At 43.3% G+C, this 19,286-nt stretch overlaps 1 protein-coding gene across 1 annotated transcript in view; it reads right to left on the reverse strand.

The window, feature by feature from the left end:
• Positions 1–265: 265 nt before the first annotated feature.
• The window catches only part of spata18 (spermatogenesis associated 18), a 48,737-nt gene continuing 29,716 nt past the window's right edge, over positions 266–19,286 (reverse strand). Inside the window, exons 8-13 of the mRNA XM_078410509.1 lie at positions 16,450–16,608; positions 13,769–13,944; positions 10,840–10,963; positions 8,916–8,990; positions 4,670–4,718; positions 266–3,350 (exon numbers count right to left, since the gene is read on the reverse strand). Of these exons, the coding sequence (XP_078266635.1) occupies positions 3,343–3,350; positions 4,670–4,718; positions 8,916–8,990; positions 10,840–10,963; positions 13,769–13,944; positions 16,450–16,608 (591 nt within the window). The 3' untranslated portion in view covers positions 266–3,342. The remainder of the gene's footprint in view (positions 3,351–4,669; positions 4,719–8,915; positions 8,991–10,839; positions 10,964–13,768; positions 13,945–16,449; positions 16,609–19,286) is intronic.

Here is a 19,286-nt window from a genome sequence, read left to right on the forward strand (position 1 = left end):
ACCAAGCCACATTTTAGAGAATCTGAATAAAACTCAGCACCCCCCCCCAAACATCCCCTATCCATGTCCTCCAGAGATGCTGCCTGACCCGCTGAGTTACTCCAGCACCTCTAAGCAAAATTCCAGCATTTGAGATCATTGTGAACCCAAAACGCTCATTACTTTCAAGCACAATGTAAAGACTTAAAAATTGAAGAATTTATTTTTGTTTTTCCAAACACATTACATTGACTTATACAATATTCAACTGAATAATTGCACAACGTTAATTCATGGGTCACAATGCACACAATTTCATTGCAAACTATATATGATTGTGTCAATTCATTAAAAGTGTTAAAACTAAGTATCTAAATCATTAAAAATCGTTTTTTTAAAGCACACTCCATGAATGTTTAGTACCATTTTCAAACGTTAGCTATAAACAATGAATACAATACTGTAATTTGAAATGGTCACTTCTCTTTGTAAAATAAGCACAACAGCTCTGACTACCACAAGAATGAAATCTTGTGCATCTGCCAAGGAACCCTGCCAGGTACAAAATATTTAAAAGAATTTGTTACTTGGATCACTGTGGCTAATATTTTTTTAAATATTTTGGGGAATCAAGTGCCAACACCGAAGCTGCAATTAATAACATTACCTCCTTCCCCGAGGGGAAAAAAAGCAACATTTCTCTTTGAAAGTAACGAGCCCAAATTAAGAAGAATATATCTATTGTGCATTTTATAAGCATAGCTGGCAAGCGGCAACATCTAAGAGGAACAAAGGACTTTGTTTCTAAGTCAGGAGCAGCCCACGAAGACCAAAAGAGAAACCTCCAGGCTTAGTGTGAGCTTTCAGGTATCTAATCCATGCAAGGCCACAATTACAGGTGGACTTTGCTGTCCTTGCAGACGTTTTGGCTGCTGAAAGTCTGAGCAATTCAGCGTAACAGTACAACAAAGGCAGAACGAATGCTTCTTTTTACATTATATTTTGCAGTCGTTACGGCATGAACGATAAAACTCTATTGTGTTTTACATTTTCTGAAACGTCAAAGTTTTGTTTTCCTGATGCCATATTCCTTTCAAAGATTATACTCTTCAAGGTAAGGGGGATGGGTGCTTTCTCATGTTCGAGCACTCAGAGTCAGCTATGAGCACAGGTCAGCTCCAAGCCCAAGCTCCTTCCATCCTGCAATAGCAACCACAAATGCTGGAAACTTTAAGGCCCTGCGACTTGAAGATTGCTCATAGCTGACTCTGAGTGCTCGAACATGAGAAAGCACCCATCCCCCTTACCTTGAAGAGTATAAACTTTAAGGCCCTGCAACTTAATTTGATTAAAGACCCATAGAGCCAAAAGACAGATTATTGACCCATCGGCTGCAGCTGAACTCAGTTCACAGATACAAGAGGGCACTGTGTGGGATTGGTCTATTTTACCAAAGAATTTAATATATACATCGACTACAGGGGGGAAAAAAACAAAGGAGTGAACACCTGAAGAAAAATGTGACTGTAGTTCCTACTTTCACCTACATTAATTAATCATAAATCATGTTAGGATTTCTATTTGCAGTTGTTAGACTGTTTTGATTTTCAATGATTAAAAATACTATTGTGCAGAATAAAGATGATAAAGCTTTTAAAATGATAAGTATGTTGATGCTACACATGGAAATGCATGTACACACACTCAGATACAGACTCGTATCACACTTTTATCGCAATCAGAGGGTCAACGGCAGGCAATTCCGTTGTTTAGTTTAGTTAGAGATACAGCATGGAAACAGGCCCCTCAGTCCACACCGACCAATGATCACCCATACACTAGTTATACACTAGGGTACACTACACCCTAGGGACAATTTACAGATGTCAATTAACCTTCAAACCTGCACATCTTGAAAATGTGGCAGGAAATCCGAGAACCCAGAGAAAACCCACGCAATCACAGGAAGAACGTGCAAACTCCATACAGACAGCACCCACAGTCAGGATCGAACCTGGGTCACTGGCGCAGTGAGACAGTAGATCTACCATTGTGCCACTGTGCCAACCCCATAGGTTATAAAACCATGAGTTTTCTTAATACAGCTACATTAAACATAGCAGCGGCATGGAGTCTGCGCTGACCAGCGATCCCCGCACATTTACGCTAACCTACACACACTAGGGACAATGTTCATTTATACCAAGCCAATTAACCTACAAACCGTTTTTTGGAGTGTGGGAGGAAAACGAAGATCTCGAGGAAAACCCACACAGATCACGGGAAGAACATACAAACTCCGTACAGACAGCACCCATAGTCAGGATTGAACCCGGGTCTCTGGCGCTGTAAGGCAGCAACTTTACCGCTGCGCCACCATACCGCCCTAATTGTTTTAATCTTACAGTTAAATTCTTTTAATAGTTATCAATGTATTTTGAGATCACAACACCTTTAGAAACATTGCAGCTTTGGCCATAACCAATCAATGATTTTTATAATCACATGATTTTTAACACAATCATATTTATAATTTTGCAGCAGAGGAATAGGCCCTTTAGCCTCAGAAAAAGCTGGCTGCTTAAATGAAATGCCCAATTTATTATCATGCTCCTGTTTTAGTCCATTGCCCTGCAAATTGGTCCTTTTCAAGAGCATATCCAATTATCTTGGAACATTACAATGGAATTTGATTCCACCATATCATCAGGCAGAGAATGCCCGATCATCCTCTATGAAAACATTCTAATTTCTCATCTTGTCTTTTTGCCAATTGCTTTAAATCGATGACCAGTGTACATTTATCAACCAGTGGTGTAGAAAAATCTGTTAACTCTGCTCTCCCAGCTATCAAAACACATTATAATTTTCAACTACCTCTATTCATTTACTTTAAAAAGAACAATTCCTCTTCTTCGCACTCCACTCCAGCATCATTGATAAACCTCATCTGCACCCTCACCAGATTCTTGATATTCTTCCTAAAGTCTAGTGTTCAGAATTTCACTTCAGCTGAGATCTATTTAATGTTGCCATTTACAATGATAAATATCCTATGCACAGACTTAGCTGCCTTATAAATTTGTTCTGGAACCCTGGAGGATTTGTGTATCTGCAGACTTGGGGTTATGACAGATAATTAAGAGTTATGATGATGCAACACAAGGAATGTATTTAAAATGTTGTAACAATTAAGCAACACCTGTTAAAAAAAAATCAAACAACAATGGTTCTCGTTTCCCTGAAGATTGGAAAAACATGGATTATTCATACATATTTCCTTCTGTCCACTAAACTTCTTTTGGCATTATTCAGGTAGTTTTCAGAAGTCTATCAACCTCTTAACTCTTCAACTTTAGTTCTTCAGCGTCCTAGTTAAGAAGGAAAAAAAACATCAAATGGTAATTTATTCAGGGAGGGATCCGTGTTTTGCTAATAATTCCTACATTTATGTGGGTCGGTTTATCCTCCAGAATAATATAACAAAATTAAATTTTAAATGGCTGTCAAGTAAGAGCTCTACACATCAGTGAGAGGAATGTGTTAAATTATTGTACGTTCCAATCCAAGTTAGGTGTTTCATTTTTTACAAAACATTTAACAATGAATGGAAATTGCTTTTATAACCATAGCTCCAAGCTTTGTTCATCTTAAAATGTTTTAAATTTGGCTGTAGAGTTATGACATGGTAAACAGTCTGCCAAAAATGCGATTTAAGTGGTAACTCTGCTTTCATACATGCTGCAATGTAGAGGTTGGAACTTTGTCTTGCATCCATTTCAACCACATTGATTACACTGAACAGCAATGTCACGCCAGCACATGCATGGCTAAAAGGCATAGCTAATGGGATAACATTTGCTAAAGAAGTTATACTCAGGCGACCTTGTGATGATCTGTTTCTTGTAGGCACACACGCGAAAGCAATATGAGAAAACGGACGTGGTATTGCAGACCTCCCAACATTTGATTTTACAAATTCAGAATTTTGATGTCCAAAATTCAGAATTTTACATCAAAATTCATAAAAAGGCGCGTAATGCAACATTTCAGCAAAAAAAAGTATGCACGCTAAAATTATGACTAAGTTATAAAGAAAGAGTTTCATTTAAAAAACTGCACATACCTAATTTAATTGAAGACATACTTGCTCCAGTGGTCTTCAACAGCGAATCGCAACGGTCTATGTCCCCCCCAACCCTACTCCCCCCCACCCCCCCTCTCCCCACCCACACCGGTCACGGGGAGAACATACAAACTCTGTACAGACAAGCACTTGTAGTCAGGATCGTACCCGTGTCTCTGGCGCTGCAAAGCAGTAACTCTACCGTTAGGCGACCGTGCCGCCTCTGTGATTGATAAACATTGATGACCACTTACCTTTATTATTCAGGTGATCTTCCAAATACAGTGCCAATGTTTGAACATTGGATATTTCTACAGGGGACCATCACTGGTTCTCCTGGCCTTACAACAGGCTTTGGCCTTTTTCACCCTCCCCAACAAGAGGGCCGGTGACAGCTCATTGTGGCCAGAACCGGTATTAAAGTAATATGCAAAGGAGTTTTAATGCAAGCACATTAACTAGCCTACTGCCCGAGGCTTATATACTTTGATGGTTACATCGGATATTTGTGAATCAACTTCTAAATCATTCCAGATTGTTACATTAAAAATGTTTTTCACTCACTGGGACTGATGCTCTGCCTCAGGGGGGATGGGCTTCGGCTCCGGGATGACTGGAAAACAAACACAAGGCATAAAAATATCAGCTCACAATCTAGTGAAACAATTGTACTCTTGCTGCGTGAGATGGGAAATGGCTTAAAAAAATGCAAGAAGCATTTCAGTAATTCTGCTAAAATACAATAGCTGTTTCTCAGAAACCTCGTCTTATAGAAAATCATGCTACATGCACAGTGGCACAGCTGCTGCCCCACAGCCCAAGTTCAATCCGGGTACTGTCTGTGTGGAGTTTGCACATTCTCCATGTGACCATTTGCGTTTCCTCTGGGTTCTCCAGTTTCTTTCCACATCCCAAAGACGTGTGAGTTTGTAGGCAAATATGGCTCTCTGTAATTGCCCCTAATGTATAGAGAGTAGATGAGAAAGTGGGATAACATGGAACTAGTGTGAACAGGGGTTCAAAAGTCGTCTGGTCTCGGTGGGCATAAGGGTCTGTTTCTATGCTGTATCTCGAAACTAAACTAAAAACATTTGTGTCAATGGGGAAAAGGGGTTAGGGCCTAGAGAGTTTCAGACTCGCAATAACAAATATATTTCTCCCTGCAGGTGTTTAGAAAATAAAGGTCCTTTTAATAGCTTTAAGTTTATTTTTATTACAGCAAGCCAAAAATACTAAAGGCTGTATGTTACGTTGTTTAATAGAGTATCATTGCCCAAGTGTTAATAAAAGCGATTGCTTGTCAAATTCAATAGCCAACCATGGTGAAACTAGCAGCCTGTGTCCTTGAGAGACAACGAAGTCTGATTACTCTGGGGTTACTGTTTTATCCCCCCCCCCCCCCCCCATACTCAACTTACAAAAGACCTTAGTAGCTGTTTCCCAAACATTGACTTGGCAATCACACCAAGTTTACCCAATCTTTATTAATGTTACATTCAAATTGATATAGATGAGACAAGCGCTGAAACAGGTATCCATACAGTTATTGACTCATTGATTCATAGACTTATACAGCACGGAAACAGGCCCCTCAGCCCACCTGCTGACCAAGTTGTCAACCTGAGCTAGTGCCATTTATTTCCATTTGGCTTATGTTCCTCTAACCTTTCCTATCCGTATACCTGTTCAATATCTTCTAAACATTGTAATTGTACCCATCTCTGCCATTTCCTCTGGCAGCTCGTTCCATGTACCCACCACCCTCTGTGTGAAAAGCCTGCCCTTCAGGTCTCATTTAAATCTTTGCCCTCTCATTTTAAAACTAAATTAAAAACTTAAGACTCCCCCTATCCTGAGAAAAAGACTGAACATTTACCTTATCTTGGCCTTTCATGTTTTTATTCAGGCCCATCAGGTCAGCTTTAGCCTCCTAAGCTCCAGGGAAATAAGTCCCAGCATTCCCAGTTGCTCCATCCAGTCCCTGTAATATCCTTGTGAATCTTTTCTGCACCCTAGAGATTAATGGCATCCTTCCTATAGGTTTTCAAAACTACACACAATATTCCTCGTAAGATTTCATCAACAAGTTGTTCCCAGCTGTTATCAGGCAACTGGATCATCCTACTATAACCAGAGAGCAGTGCTGAACTACATCTCCCTCTTTGATGACCCTTGGACTATCCTTGATCAGAATTTGCTGGCTTTACCTTGCACAAAACGTTATTCCCTTATCATGTATTTATACACTGTAAATCGACTGTAATCATGTATTGTGTTTCTGCCAACTGGTTAACACGCAACAAAAAGCTTTTCACTGTACCTCTGTGCATGTGACAATAAACCAAAGTGAACTGCACAGTTATTACATGATGCTCCCAACTCATGTACTCAATTCTTTGACTGATGAAGCCAAGCAAGCCAAATGATGTCTTCGCTACAAGTATGGTTCTGATTTTATAGGTCTTTGCCACACAAGTTCATTTTTCAAAAACGTGCACAGAGTTCAGCATTCAACGGGAATACCAGGCTATGAGAAGTTACGTTGGTGGAATGCACAAGCATTGGTAAGGCTCCATATTTCATTGAACGGATCCCCTATTGAATTTTGCAGTTTCCTCACTGCTTCCATAGTAATGATCAGCCATGATCACATTGAATGGCGGTGCTGGCTCGAAGGGCCGAATGGCCTACTCCTGTAACTATTGTCTATTGTAACGATGCTGCACAGCAATTTGAGACGTGGTCGGCAATGTGCGGACGTCTTGGTCCAGTGTTTCTTAGAGGTGTTTTGTATGTTTAAAATCTTTAATTGGCAATTTCCCTTCTTGTGCAGTAAAAGCTGTAAACTATAAACAGGAATTGAATATACAACAATTGCAGAGAGGTGGAGAATGAAAAGCAATAAATAATATGTCCCTTGCAGTTCCCATTTACTTCAAAGCTGATTAACAAAAAAATAAACTCTTTTAAAAGGAGGACTGAGAGCAGTTTGCGTGCTAGGAACTCCACTGGATAATGGAAGCCTTACATAAACAGACTCAGCTAGTCTTCAATGTAAATAATTGAGAAGTAGATTTTTTTACTGCAATGTTTGCATTTGTTGCCACAATATTGCTGGATAATGAACTGACATGGAGTTGAAGGGAACACATCGCAGATAAGGCAACAAAAGGCTTTCTTGAAATATCACAGGGACAGCAATGCTAGTTGTTCATTTAATTTGTCCCACAAGTTCTTGCATCACAGAGCCAGGCCAGGCCAATGGTAAGTCACTGGCTTCTATGTACTCGCATCCAGCATACAGCATGATTTACAGATCCAGTCAAATCCAGGATTTGAGTATAGGAGTAAAGAGGTCCTTCTGCAGTTGTACAGGGCCCTTGTGAGATCACATCTAGAGTATTGTGTGCAGTTTTGGTCTCCCAATTTGAGGAAGGAGATCCTTGCTATTGGGGCAGTGCAGCGTAGGTTCACGAGGATAATCCCCAGGATGGAGGGACTGTCATATGAGGAAAGATTGGAATGACTGGGCTTGTATTCACTGGAATTTAGAGGGATGAGAGGGGATCTTATAGAAACATATAAAATTATAAAAGGACTGGACAAGCTAGATGCAGGAAAAATGTTCCCAATGTTGGGAGAATCCAGAACCAGTGGCCACAGACTAAGAATAAAGGGGAGGCCATTGAAAACTGAGACGAGAAAAATATTTTTCACCCAGAGAGTTGTGAATTTGTGGAATTCTCTGCCACAGAAGGCAGTAGAGGCCAATTCACTGGATGAATTTAAAAGAGAGTTAGATAGAGCTCTAGGAGCTAGCAGAATCAAGGGGTATGGGGAGAAGGCAGGCACGGGGTTACTGATTGTAGATGATCAGCCATGATCACAATGAATGGCTCAAAGGGCCAAATGGCCTCCTCCTGCACCTATTTTCTATGTTTCTATAACTACTGGACCAAACCATTTATTTGCTGCAACAAAAGCACAGATAAAAATAAACTAGGTTTAAGAAACACACACACATATGCATTAACGCTGTCACACAGACGTTGGTGGGTGTATGGAACAAGTTGCCAGAGGAGGTAGTCGAGGCTGGACAATAACTGCAGTTAAAAGACATTTGCACAGGTACATGGGTTGGAAAGGTTTGGAGGAATATGACCCAAACACAGGCAGGCGGGACTGGTGCAGATGGGGCATCTTGGTCGGCATGGGCAAGGTAGGTTGAAGGGCCCGTTTCCATTCTTTTTGACACGGACTACGATATCTGTAAGGCTTTGGTTAAAGCCTGTGCAACTAAAGTTGTATACTTGAGTTGCATTTCAAAATATGTGCACCCCGGGCCAACTTGTCTTCATGGTAGGGGCTGTACAGTGGCACAGCTGGTAGAGCTGCTGCCTCACAGCGCCAGAGACCCGGGTTCGATCTTAACCTCGGGTGCTGTCTGTGTGGACTTTGCACTTTCTCCCTGTTACTGCAAGGGTTTTAGACAATATAGACAATAGACAATAGACGCAGGAGTCGGCCATTCAGCCCTATGAGCCAGCACCGTCATTCAATGTGATCATGGCTGATCATTCACAATCAGTACCCCGTTCCTGCCCTCTCCCCATACCCGGGTGCTCCGGTCTCCGCCCACATCCCAAAGACATGATTTTGTAGGTTAATTGGCCTCTGTAAAATTCCTGCTAATATGTAGGGAGGGAAGTGGGTTATTGTAGAATTACTGTGAATGGGTGATCGATGGTCGGTGTGGACTTGGTGGGTCGAAGAGCCTGTTCATCTTTCAATGACAAAAAAAGTGACCTACCAGGCCGCGGGCTGGACTGATGGAACGGGAACGGATGGGACTGGTGCTTCTGCTTCGACTCTTACTGGGTGCCCACTGAATCAATAAAATGCAAAAGAATTACCAGACAGACAGAGAGACACTTGCCACATGTTTCAAATAATTCCATCATTCCGCAGTACCGGAGTACAAGCCCCTTGACAAGAAAGAACTTCCATGGAACTGAAATCTTGACAGGTCAGAGAAGCAAGACTGAAGTATTCCACTCCCTCCTTCTGTTTTTACTCAGTAAGACATATGGGGTGGGAGCTGCTTTATGTCCTCATCGTCCACCCTGGGTAGTTCTACAGAACTGGCAACATTTGCAGCAAAGCATCAACTACATTACTCTGAAGCACCAATTGCCACTTTTGATTGTTGTAGTTGATATACGAAAGAAGAAGAAGAAAGACATACGAGGAACAGGTTATAGATGAGCAAGATCTCTTTTCTGTGATCACCAAGTGGCGGCACAGTGGCGCAGCGGTAGAGCTGCTGCCTTACAGCGCCAGAGACCTGGGTTTAATCCTGACTATGGGTGCTGTCCGTATGGAGTATGTACATTCTCTCTGTGACCACATAGGTTTCCTCCCACATTCCAAAGATGGGCAGGTTCGTAGGTTAATTGGCTACTGTAAATTGTCCCCAGTGTGCAGGATATAATTAGTGTACCGGTTATGGTGGTCAGTGCGGACTCAGTGGGCTGAAAGGCTTGTTTCCACACTATCTCTAATCTAAACTAAAAGTATGAAAGCTTATTGAATCCTTCATCAGATCCACTGAAATAGCGGTGACTATACCTTCAGAACAGCCTAAATTGCTGATAGCAGTTGTAAGGCCCCAATATAGAAAGATGAGGAATGCTGAGCCCTCACCAGGCTTGCTAAGATTTAACAGAAGGTAACATACTGATAAAAAAGCCAATTTTATTATTATTATATATATGTACTGCACACAAAGTTCACATCTGCTCTTCGAGATCAGATCACGACTGTGAAACAAACACCCATCAGGTTTAATTTATTTACAAAGCAGGGAGTAATAATTGAATCCAGTTACTTGCTACCAAGATAATGGAAAAATATGGAGTTAATGAGGAACAAGATAGCAGCAGATGTGGCTTGCCCAAAATATCATTCCAGATGTTGCTATCTACATTGTTCCCCATTTATGATCACTGATGATTAACCAATTATCAATTTGGGTCATCTCAGAGTAGAGATTCAAGCTAACATGTCACATGCATTGTCTGTTTGCTGGATACTCTCAGGAAATGAAGCGTTTTAAATCATCTTAAAATGAACATGTCATATACATTAAAAAGTCGCCAGTCTCTATTCAGACAGAGCTGCAACAATGCCCTCTAGTCCTTTTAATGCAATAAAATATTCCAGGCAATTCACTGGAGAAATTCACTGGAAAAGTTCCTGCTGTCCCACATATGGGGATGTTAGGACAAGTGTTCAGAGATATAATGTTCCACAGTAAAAGGAGAGCATGGCAGAGGGGTTTCGGGAGAGAATTCTGCAGCTTAGGACCCAGGATGTATTCAGGAGAGAGTTAAGTATAGTTCTTAGGGCTAATGGAATCAAAGGATAGGGGGAGAAACAGGAACGGGGTACTGATTTTGGATGATCAGCCATGATCATATTAAATGGTGGTGCTGGCTTGAAGGGCCGAATGGCCTACTCCTTCACCCATTTATTTTTCTAGGAGGTGAAAGCACAGTGTCTAACATTGGAGCAAAGGAAATTAATGGTGTGAAGTGGTCAGCTCTGGATGAGTGCAGAGATCCTGGAGAGTCAGAGTGACGGATAGAGGTAGAGAGCATCAAGGGCTTGGAGGGATGAGAGTCACGGTGTAGCCCAAACTCAGCCGTTCATCATCAAGCAACTATCCTGCTTACCAGAGCTCCTCTCTTTGTGAATGCCTCTCCCTTGGTAATGACAGTGCCATTTTCTACCAGGGCTGGCCAGATGTGATAAACCACCAGGGGAGCAGTGAAGTCAGAGTCATAACTGCGGCGATACCTGGAAAGGAGGGGAGGGAAAACGGTTAATCCTGAGGCATGTAAAGAGTTGCAGGAAGAACAGCACCAAGCATGAATATAAACCTCAGACTATTTTTCAATCGGACATTACCTTGCACTAAAAGCTATTCCCTTTATGACGTATCTGTACACTGTGGATGGCTTGATTGTAATCATGTATTGTCTTTCCGCTGACTGGTTAGCATGCAACAAATGCTTTTCACTGTACTTTGGTACACATGACAAGAAACTAAACTAAAGTTTAGTGCACCAGTACTCACAGTGTGGAATTCAAAAGAGTCTTTGTTCAATCATTTTAATTTTGACATTGCTAGGTTTCCACGTGGCATAGTCTATTTCGAAGTATATGGACATAAGATGAGGTTATCACAACTCAACCGGTTGAGGGAGCTGAGTGACATATTCCTGTTGCTACCACAAGTGGGCACTTAAGGGCAACTCAATAAACACACAAAGAAGAAAGGAATGGGATAATGTGCTGACAGGGTTAGATTAAAATAAAAGACTGCGTGGGTGGAGATTGCTATGGAGCACAAACACTGGTGTAGATAGATGGCCTGACAGAAACAGACCGAGTGCAGAAACAGGCCATAATGTAAATGGGTTTCCAAAGCACACTGCAGCAAATCAATGTCGGAGTTTAGTTTAGTATTTTTGTAGTTTAGAGATACAGCACGGAAACAGGCTGCCCAGCGAGTCTGTGCCGACCAGCCATCCCCCTACACTAACACCATCCTCCACACTACGGACAATTTAAAATTTATCGAAGCCAATTAACTTCTTTGGGATGTGGGAGGAAACCAGAGCACCTGGAGAAAACCCGGACAGTCACAGGGAGAATGTACAAACTCCGAATAAACCAGAGTCCCTGGCGCTGTAAGGCAGCAACTCTACAGCTGCGCCACTGTGCTGAGTTGTGGCAGCCTTGAAACTTGCTGACTGATGCTTTTTGACTTTGCTCATTTTGTGCATTATTAGCCGGATCATCCACTGAAAACCCAAAAAATGGTAGAGAATCAAAACCGAAGGAGTTCCTCGTTTGTGGTACTGTTGCAATTAAACGTGCTCATACTTCTAGGCCCTATCCCTCCACAAAGTTAGGGCATCATTCATAATTTATGGATCCGTAACATTCACCAGCACTCTATGATTATGACGTGTCCGTTTTGATAAGGTGGCATTGCTTAAACAACATTTACATAACCTCAGAACTTTCTGAAGTGCTTCAGAGGCGATGAAGTATTTTTAAAGTGTTGTTACTATTATAGCAAAAACAATATTGGCAGCCAATTTGCACTAGGGCGGGTTGTTCAGCACATGTTTTCTCCAGGTGTGTGGGAGGCAATATCAGGAGCACGGTAGCGCAGCGGTAGAGTTGCTGCTTTACAGCAAATGCAGCGCCGGAGACTCAGGTTCGATCCTGACTACGGGTGCTGCACTGTATGGAGTTTGTACGTTCTCCCCGTGACCTGCATGGGTTTTCTCCAAGATCTTCGGTTTCCTCCCACACTCCAAAGACGTACAGGTATGTAGGTTAATTGGCCGGGTAAATGTAAAAATTGTCCCTAGTGGGTGTAGGATAGTGTTAATGTACGGGGATCACTGGGCGGCACGGACTTGGAGGGCCGAAAAGGCCTGTTTCCGGCTGTATATATATGATGATATGATATGATATGATAAACATAATTAAATAATCATTGCTCAAATCATCAGTTTCCACATACACATTGATCAATCACATGCTTGCTTCAGCACTTCCGTCAGTCCCTGCTCTGTCTCTACATCATTAAACTCTTGTCTACTGGATGAGCAGAAATTTCCTCTCACTGAATATATGGATGATCATGGCCAGTTGTCACTCCGAGTCACTTACTCCTCCCTCTCATCAGCATCTCCCCGAACTGACCCTGGCACTCTATTCCCTTGACATCACCTTTGATTCAAACTAAGCTCTGGTCCACTCACCTACCCCATTAATACTGCCATTTGCTGGAGAAACCTTCATCTTTGCCTTTGACACTGCTAGCCCTGGTAATACCATTAGATCTCATAAAGCCACCACTCATTCTGCTGTCCAGAAATTTGGGCAGCAACATTTCAGATGATCCAATGTCTGAACTCACATCAAGTCTCTCTCACCCATCACTCATGGTATGTTAACCTGTAAAGGCTCCAAGTGAATTACTTCCTGTTTTCAAACTTTTGTTTTCAAATAGTCTTAGCCCCTTCCAACATCTCCAACCATCTCGTAACCAACAATACCATCTTGCTACTAAATCCAAACTGTTCTTCATCGCAGTTTTTAATGGTTCCATGACTGACTGACTTTCAACTGTCATCACTCCAAGTTCAAGGATCCTTTTCCCAACCTCTGCCACAGTAACTCACGCTCCTTCATGGTACTTCTTATATTCTACCTCTGAACAAGTATTTAGAGTCATAGAGTCATACAGCGTGGAAACAGGCCCTTCTGCCCAACTTGCCCACACCGAACAACATGCCCATCTACAATGGCCCCACCTGCCCAAAACCCTCTAAACCTATCCTATCCATGTCTCATAAATGTTAATGATAGTACCCGCCTCAACTACTTCCTCCTGCAGCTTGTTCCATATACCTACCACCCTTTGTGCAAAAGATTGGCTACCCAAGCTCCTTTTAAATCTTTCCTCTTCACCTTAAACCTATTTGTCCCAGCCCATGAGTCACCTTTGGATGTTTTGCTATGTTACAGATGCTTCATAAATGCAGTTTGTTGTTGTGATACAATTGAAGGCACTCTTACTTATTCTCATTGAAGAGTTCACCATCGGCAGTGAAGGCGATGTCAAGTGGGGGATCCAATGTCTGCATGGCAAAGGCTACCCGACAAATTTCACGGATAAAACTGCTGATCAATATAAAGTCAACTTCGATCGGGATGGAGATCTTTGGATGAACGCTAATGCTACGGATCACATCCTGTTGAAATACAAGTTGATCTTTTTAATGGCCGATCCTGCAGCAAAACATGTCTGATCCGCCAGAAAAGTTCCACAAATAAGCTGACAAATCAACCGCCCCTGATATCACGGTCATCCGATCACAGATCAGTCAGCGTCATTGGCTAATATGTCATTTTTAAAATGTTGAGGGCATGCTGCTCGAGAAAGGACATTATTGACTATTTCAAAGACGGAGTTAAATTGAAAACTTTACTTAAGTTAAAATATAGTGCATGCCCCAATATCTAAATGTTATTCAGTACAAGGAAAGAATCCTAGTTTAATGCTGGCAGACTGCCAGCATTTAGTCCTGACTTTGATTATCATAAAACAAAGCTAATGTGGTTTTATAAATGGTAACAATGAAGTGTGCATGTGGTTATATTGTATTTTCATGTTATACATTAAAAACCCTCGCCCTGATGCAAATCTCACTATAATGTATGGGAAAGGATAGTTATGCAAAATGGTGAGTTTATTATTTAAATATGGGGAACAAGCATCTCTTTTGTTATGGCAGCAAATGTTGGGGCCCAAGTGTCTCACCATGTGGAGCTGGGAGTCTAATTAAAATGGAGGAGGAATCCCAGACAACGTAATGCAGATGGGAACTGTCTGTTCCATTTGTATCTCCATCTTGCTCAGGAGAAGCAAGAATTCCTACCACCAGCAAATTAGAGCATGTTATTCCATGTAGCATCAGGTGCTGGTCATTCCTGGAGCAACGATTTGTATTGGAGTATCAATGTAGCACCAGTGATCTGACCCAGTTAAATTTAATATACCTGCTCTCCTCGGGCACCCTATTCTGTGACACAGTGCTGAATCCCACCCACTGACAATCTGACAGCAGACATTCCAGCATGAACATGACTCAAGGCCTTGTTCAAGCTCTAATCACAACCTGCTCTAAGGGCACCTTCCAAACCCTATTTTCAAGATGAATTTCCTATTCCTGGAGGTGCAAAAGTGTGACTGGTCGGAGAGTAACCCTGACACCTTGGGCCTCAGTCACGGATCAATTTTGAACAGCAGGTCTGAGTCAAAAGAGTCATAGACATAGCACACCTCAACTCTTTAGTGGACCCTTAATGTCACCAGTTTCTGATCCACTAAACTTTGCTATCACCAGTTTTAGTTTTAGAGCTACAACATGGAAACAGACCCTTCAGACCATTGAGTCTGCACCGACATGTTCACTGGTTCTATCCTACACATTAGGGACAATTTACAGAAACCAATTAGCCTACAAACCTGTACGTCTTTGGAATGTGGGAGGAGACAAGAGCACCCAGAGAAAACCCACGCAGTCACAGGGAGACCATACAAACTCCGTACTGACAGCAGTCAGGATTAAAGCTAGGTCTCTGGAGCTGTAAGACAGCAACTCAACTGCTGGCGCCACTGAGTCCCCGTGGTGTTGTATGCAAATGGATAATTAGTCCAATATGTTAACCTCTCTTTTCCAATGGGACAATTAACATATTTTAAAATACTGAAGTAAGTCATTGTGAACAACACAAAATGCTGGAGTAACTCAGTGGGTCAGACAGCATCTCCGGAGGACATGAGTAGGTAATGTTTTGTATTAGGCCTCTTCTTCAGACGGATTGTGGGCATGGTGGGGGTGGGCAGAGTAGAGAAAGCTGGGAAAGAGGTAGGGGTGGGACAAAGCCAGGCAAACCAGCGGTTGTGCATGCACATTTAATGTATGCAAAAGAACTATTATTTCCATCCTAGTTTTTACTCATTAATCATTTTAACTTTTTAATTGTGCTAATGTGAGAAGATCAGCTTTCCAAGCTTAGGTGTCGGCTTCTGCCAATCCTGAAGAAGTTTTAATCTGCACAAATTCTAATATTATATTAAACATCAATTGAGTGCAAAAGGTTCAGAAATATTGAGAGCTTTCTCTAGTTCCAGTATATTGTTGGCATAAATGATTCAACTTGAGCGACTAGGCTTGTATAAACTGGAATTTAGAAGGATGAGAGGGGATCTTATCGAAACGAATAAGATTATTAAGGGGTTTGACACGTTAGAAGCAGGAAACATGTTCCCAATGTTGGGGGAGTCCAGAACCAGGGGCCACAGTTTAAGAATAAGGGGTAGGCCATTTAGAACGGAGATGAGGAAAAACTTTTTCAGTCAGAGAGTTGTGAATCTGTGGAATTCTCTGCCTCAGAAGGCAGTGGAGGCTAATTCTCTGAATGCATTCAAGAGAGAGCTAGATAGAGCTCTTAAGGATCGCGGAGTCAGGGGGTATGGGGAGAAGGCAGGAACGGGGTACTGGTTGAGAATGATCAGCCATGATCACATTGAATGGCGGTGCTGGCTCGAAGGGCCGAATGGCCTACTCCTGCACCTATTGTCTATTGACAACTAAACTAATTTGTCTCACGCCAAAAATGGTGCACATTTAATGAATGGAATCAGCAGCAAAACCTACTGCAACATTGACACGTGCTTCATGGATACATACATTAATGCTACACTGGACGTCATAGAGATCCAGGTTGCGAATGATGTAATCAATCACAGTGTCATCCAGCGACTCTGGCCCAAGATGCGAAGGCGATAATGTTTTCCGTACTCGGAGTTTGAACTGTCGGAATGCCATTTTCGCAGCTTGAAATGCCTCCTAAATTCAGAAGCAATCAGATTAGACACAATTACGATGGTACTGTGTGATCCGGCGCAAGTAATTTCAGTTTTTTTTTACATGTTTGCTTTAACAGACATTCATTGGAATTTAAACAAGCAGCTCATTCACGTCTGTGCTTCTTTCTCAGGTTAGAAAGAACCATCCTCATAAGAAGGGAAGTGGTCAAAACAAAAACAGAGAATGCTGGAAATACTCAACAGGTCAGGCTGCATCTGCGGGAAGAGAAACAGAGTTGTCGTTTTGGGTTGGAGGCCTTTCATCAGAACTACAGAGAAGCCTGTAAAGCTGTGGGGAGAATAGGTTCTGCACCAACATACCCAAGAAGCCCAACATCATCCAGTTCCCAGAGCAGCCCACTATTGACCCGGCTAAACTCCCTCCTCTATCGATTAATGGTAGCTGCAGCAAGCACCATTAACAAAATACACTTCTCACCCAGGTAACTCCATCAGCACCTCCCAAATCCACAGCCTCCACCTCCAAGGATAATGGTAACAGGGTGCATGGAGCCCCTCCAAACTGCATACCACACAGTCCTGGAAACACGTCTCTGGGTTTCCACTGTTGCTGGGTCTAAACTCTGGCATTTCCCACTGACCAGCAATATGTTCAAGACATTGGGGCTGCGAAAAGGCAGCTCCACACGACCTACAAGGACAACTTGATAGAGGAAGTAAATGCTGGCCTTGCCAGCAAAGTCCAGATCTCAAATAGGTACAAGTATAAAAACCTGCATTTGAGGGAATTAAAAGAGAGGAGATTATCTTTATAACATAGCCAACAACATAATAAAAAAATCTTTCATTTTCTGCGTATTCTTCCTGTGGTCAGTCTTCTCAGCAGACATGCAATCTTTAAAAAATAGAGACAAGAAAATCAGCAATTTAATTTTGTTTCCCACTTCAATTGGTTTGGTAGGAGAGCCCCTACTGTCAGTTGGGGAAAGCAGCCTGCTCATTAATTTGGTTGTGATTTATCATTTAACTTTCATTCCGCAATTGCCATGTTTCCTTGATTGAAAGGCTGTGCTCAAAAGGCTTCCTTAGAGCAACCCATGCCTCCGTAACAAGCAAGTTCCACTTACATTGAACATAGAACAGTATCGCACAAGAACAGGCCCTTCACCCCACAATGTCCATGCCAAACATGATGCCAAGACCATCACTTATCTCCTGCACATAACCCATATCCCTCCATTCCCTGCATATCCATATGCCTATCCAAAAGTCTTTTGTGCCACTAACCCACCTGCCTCAACCACCTCTCATAATTTTATATACTTTGATCAGGTCTCCCTGCAACCTCCGGCGTTCCAGAGAAAACAATCCAAGTGTGCCCAACTGCTCCCTGTAGCTAATACCACTTACACACCCACAACAAGAAGCTTCCTCGATCCCATCCCCATCCTTGCTCACATATTATTTGGGACTTACTTGAGTTAATGTCTTAAGAACATTAGGCAGTGTAACCCAGTATTCTGGTTCACTGTATATGAAAACATATCGCAGGACGTACTCTACATGTTTAGTTTAGAGAGACAGCATGGAAACAGGCCCTTCGGCCCACTATGTCCATGCCCACTAGAGATCACCCCTACACTAGTTCTATCCTACACACTAAGGACAATTTACAGAAGCCAATTAACTTGCAAAACAAACATTTTTGGAATGTGGGAGGAAACCAGAGCACCCGGGCAAAACCCACGTGGTCACAGGGAGAATGTACAAAGTTCATACAAACAGCACCCATAGTCAGGATCGAACCCGGGTCTCTGGCACGACAAGGCAGCAACTCCACCTCTGCGCCACTGCACTAGAAGAAAGAACTCATTGACTGAGGAGGGGGGAGGGGAGGGGGGAGGGGAGGGGGGAGGGGAGGGGGGAGGGGAGGGGGGAGGGGAGGGGGGAGGGGAGGGGGGAGGGGAGGGGGGAGGGGAGGGGGGAGGGGAGGGGGGAGGGGAGGGGGGGGGGGAGGGGAGGGGGGAGGGGAGGGGGGAGGGGAGGGGGGAGGGGAGGGGGGGGGAGGGGGGGGGAGGGGGGAGGGGGGAGGGGAGGGGAGGGGGGAGGGGAGGGGGGGGAGGTGGGAGGGAGGGGAGGGGGGGGGAGGTGGGAGGGGAGGGGAGGGGGGGGAGGTGGGAGGGGAGGGGAGAGGGCGACTACACCTCCCGGCGGTCAGCGCTGCCCGACTCCCCCCCCGAGCGGGAGAGGCGACGGCGACTACACTTCCAGGCGGCGGGGTTGAGGGCGTGCGGGGGGGGGACACGGGAGAGTGCCGCATCCCCCCAACGGGAGAGGCGACGGCGACTACACCTTCCCGGGGAGCGCATTAGATAAAGGTCCAGGGGGGGGGAGCGTATCAGTTAAAGGTTCGGTGGGGGGGGGGGGGGGGGGAGCGCATTGGCCCTTGGGTATTTTCACATTATCAAATCTGGCCCTCTTTGAAAAAAGTTTGGACATCCCTGGTTTAAAGGGATATGGATCAAAGGCGGGCAGGTGGGACTAGCTTAGATGGGGCATCGTGGTCGGCACGGGCAGATTGAGCCAAAGGGCCTGTTTCCGTGCTGTCTGACTCTAAAGCTATATAATAAAACGCAAAGGCTACATGCAAGGACTTCTAAGGCTACTAAGGCTACTTGCAATTATTATCGGATGTGC

This window comes from Rhinoraja longicauda, chromosome 1 (genome assembly GCF_053455715.1).
Source record: "Rhinoraja longicauda isolate Sanriku21f chromosome 1, sRhiLon1.1, whole genome shotgun sequence".
NCBI classification, from domain to species: Eukaryota; Metazoa; Chordata; class Chondrichthyes; order Rajiformes; family Arhynchobatidae; genus Rhinoraja; species Rhinoraja longicauda.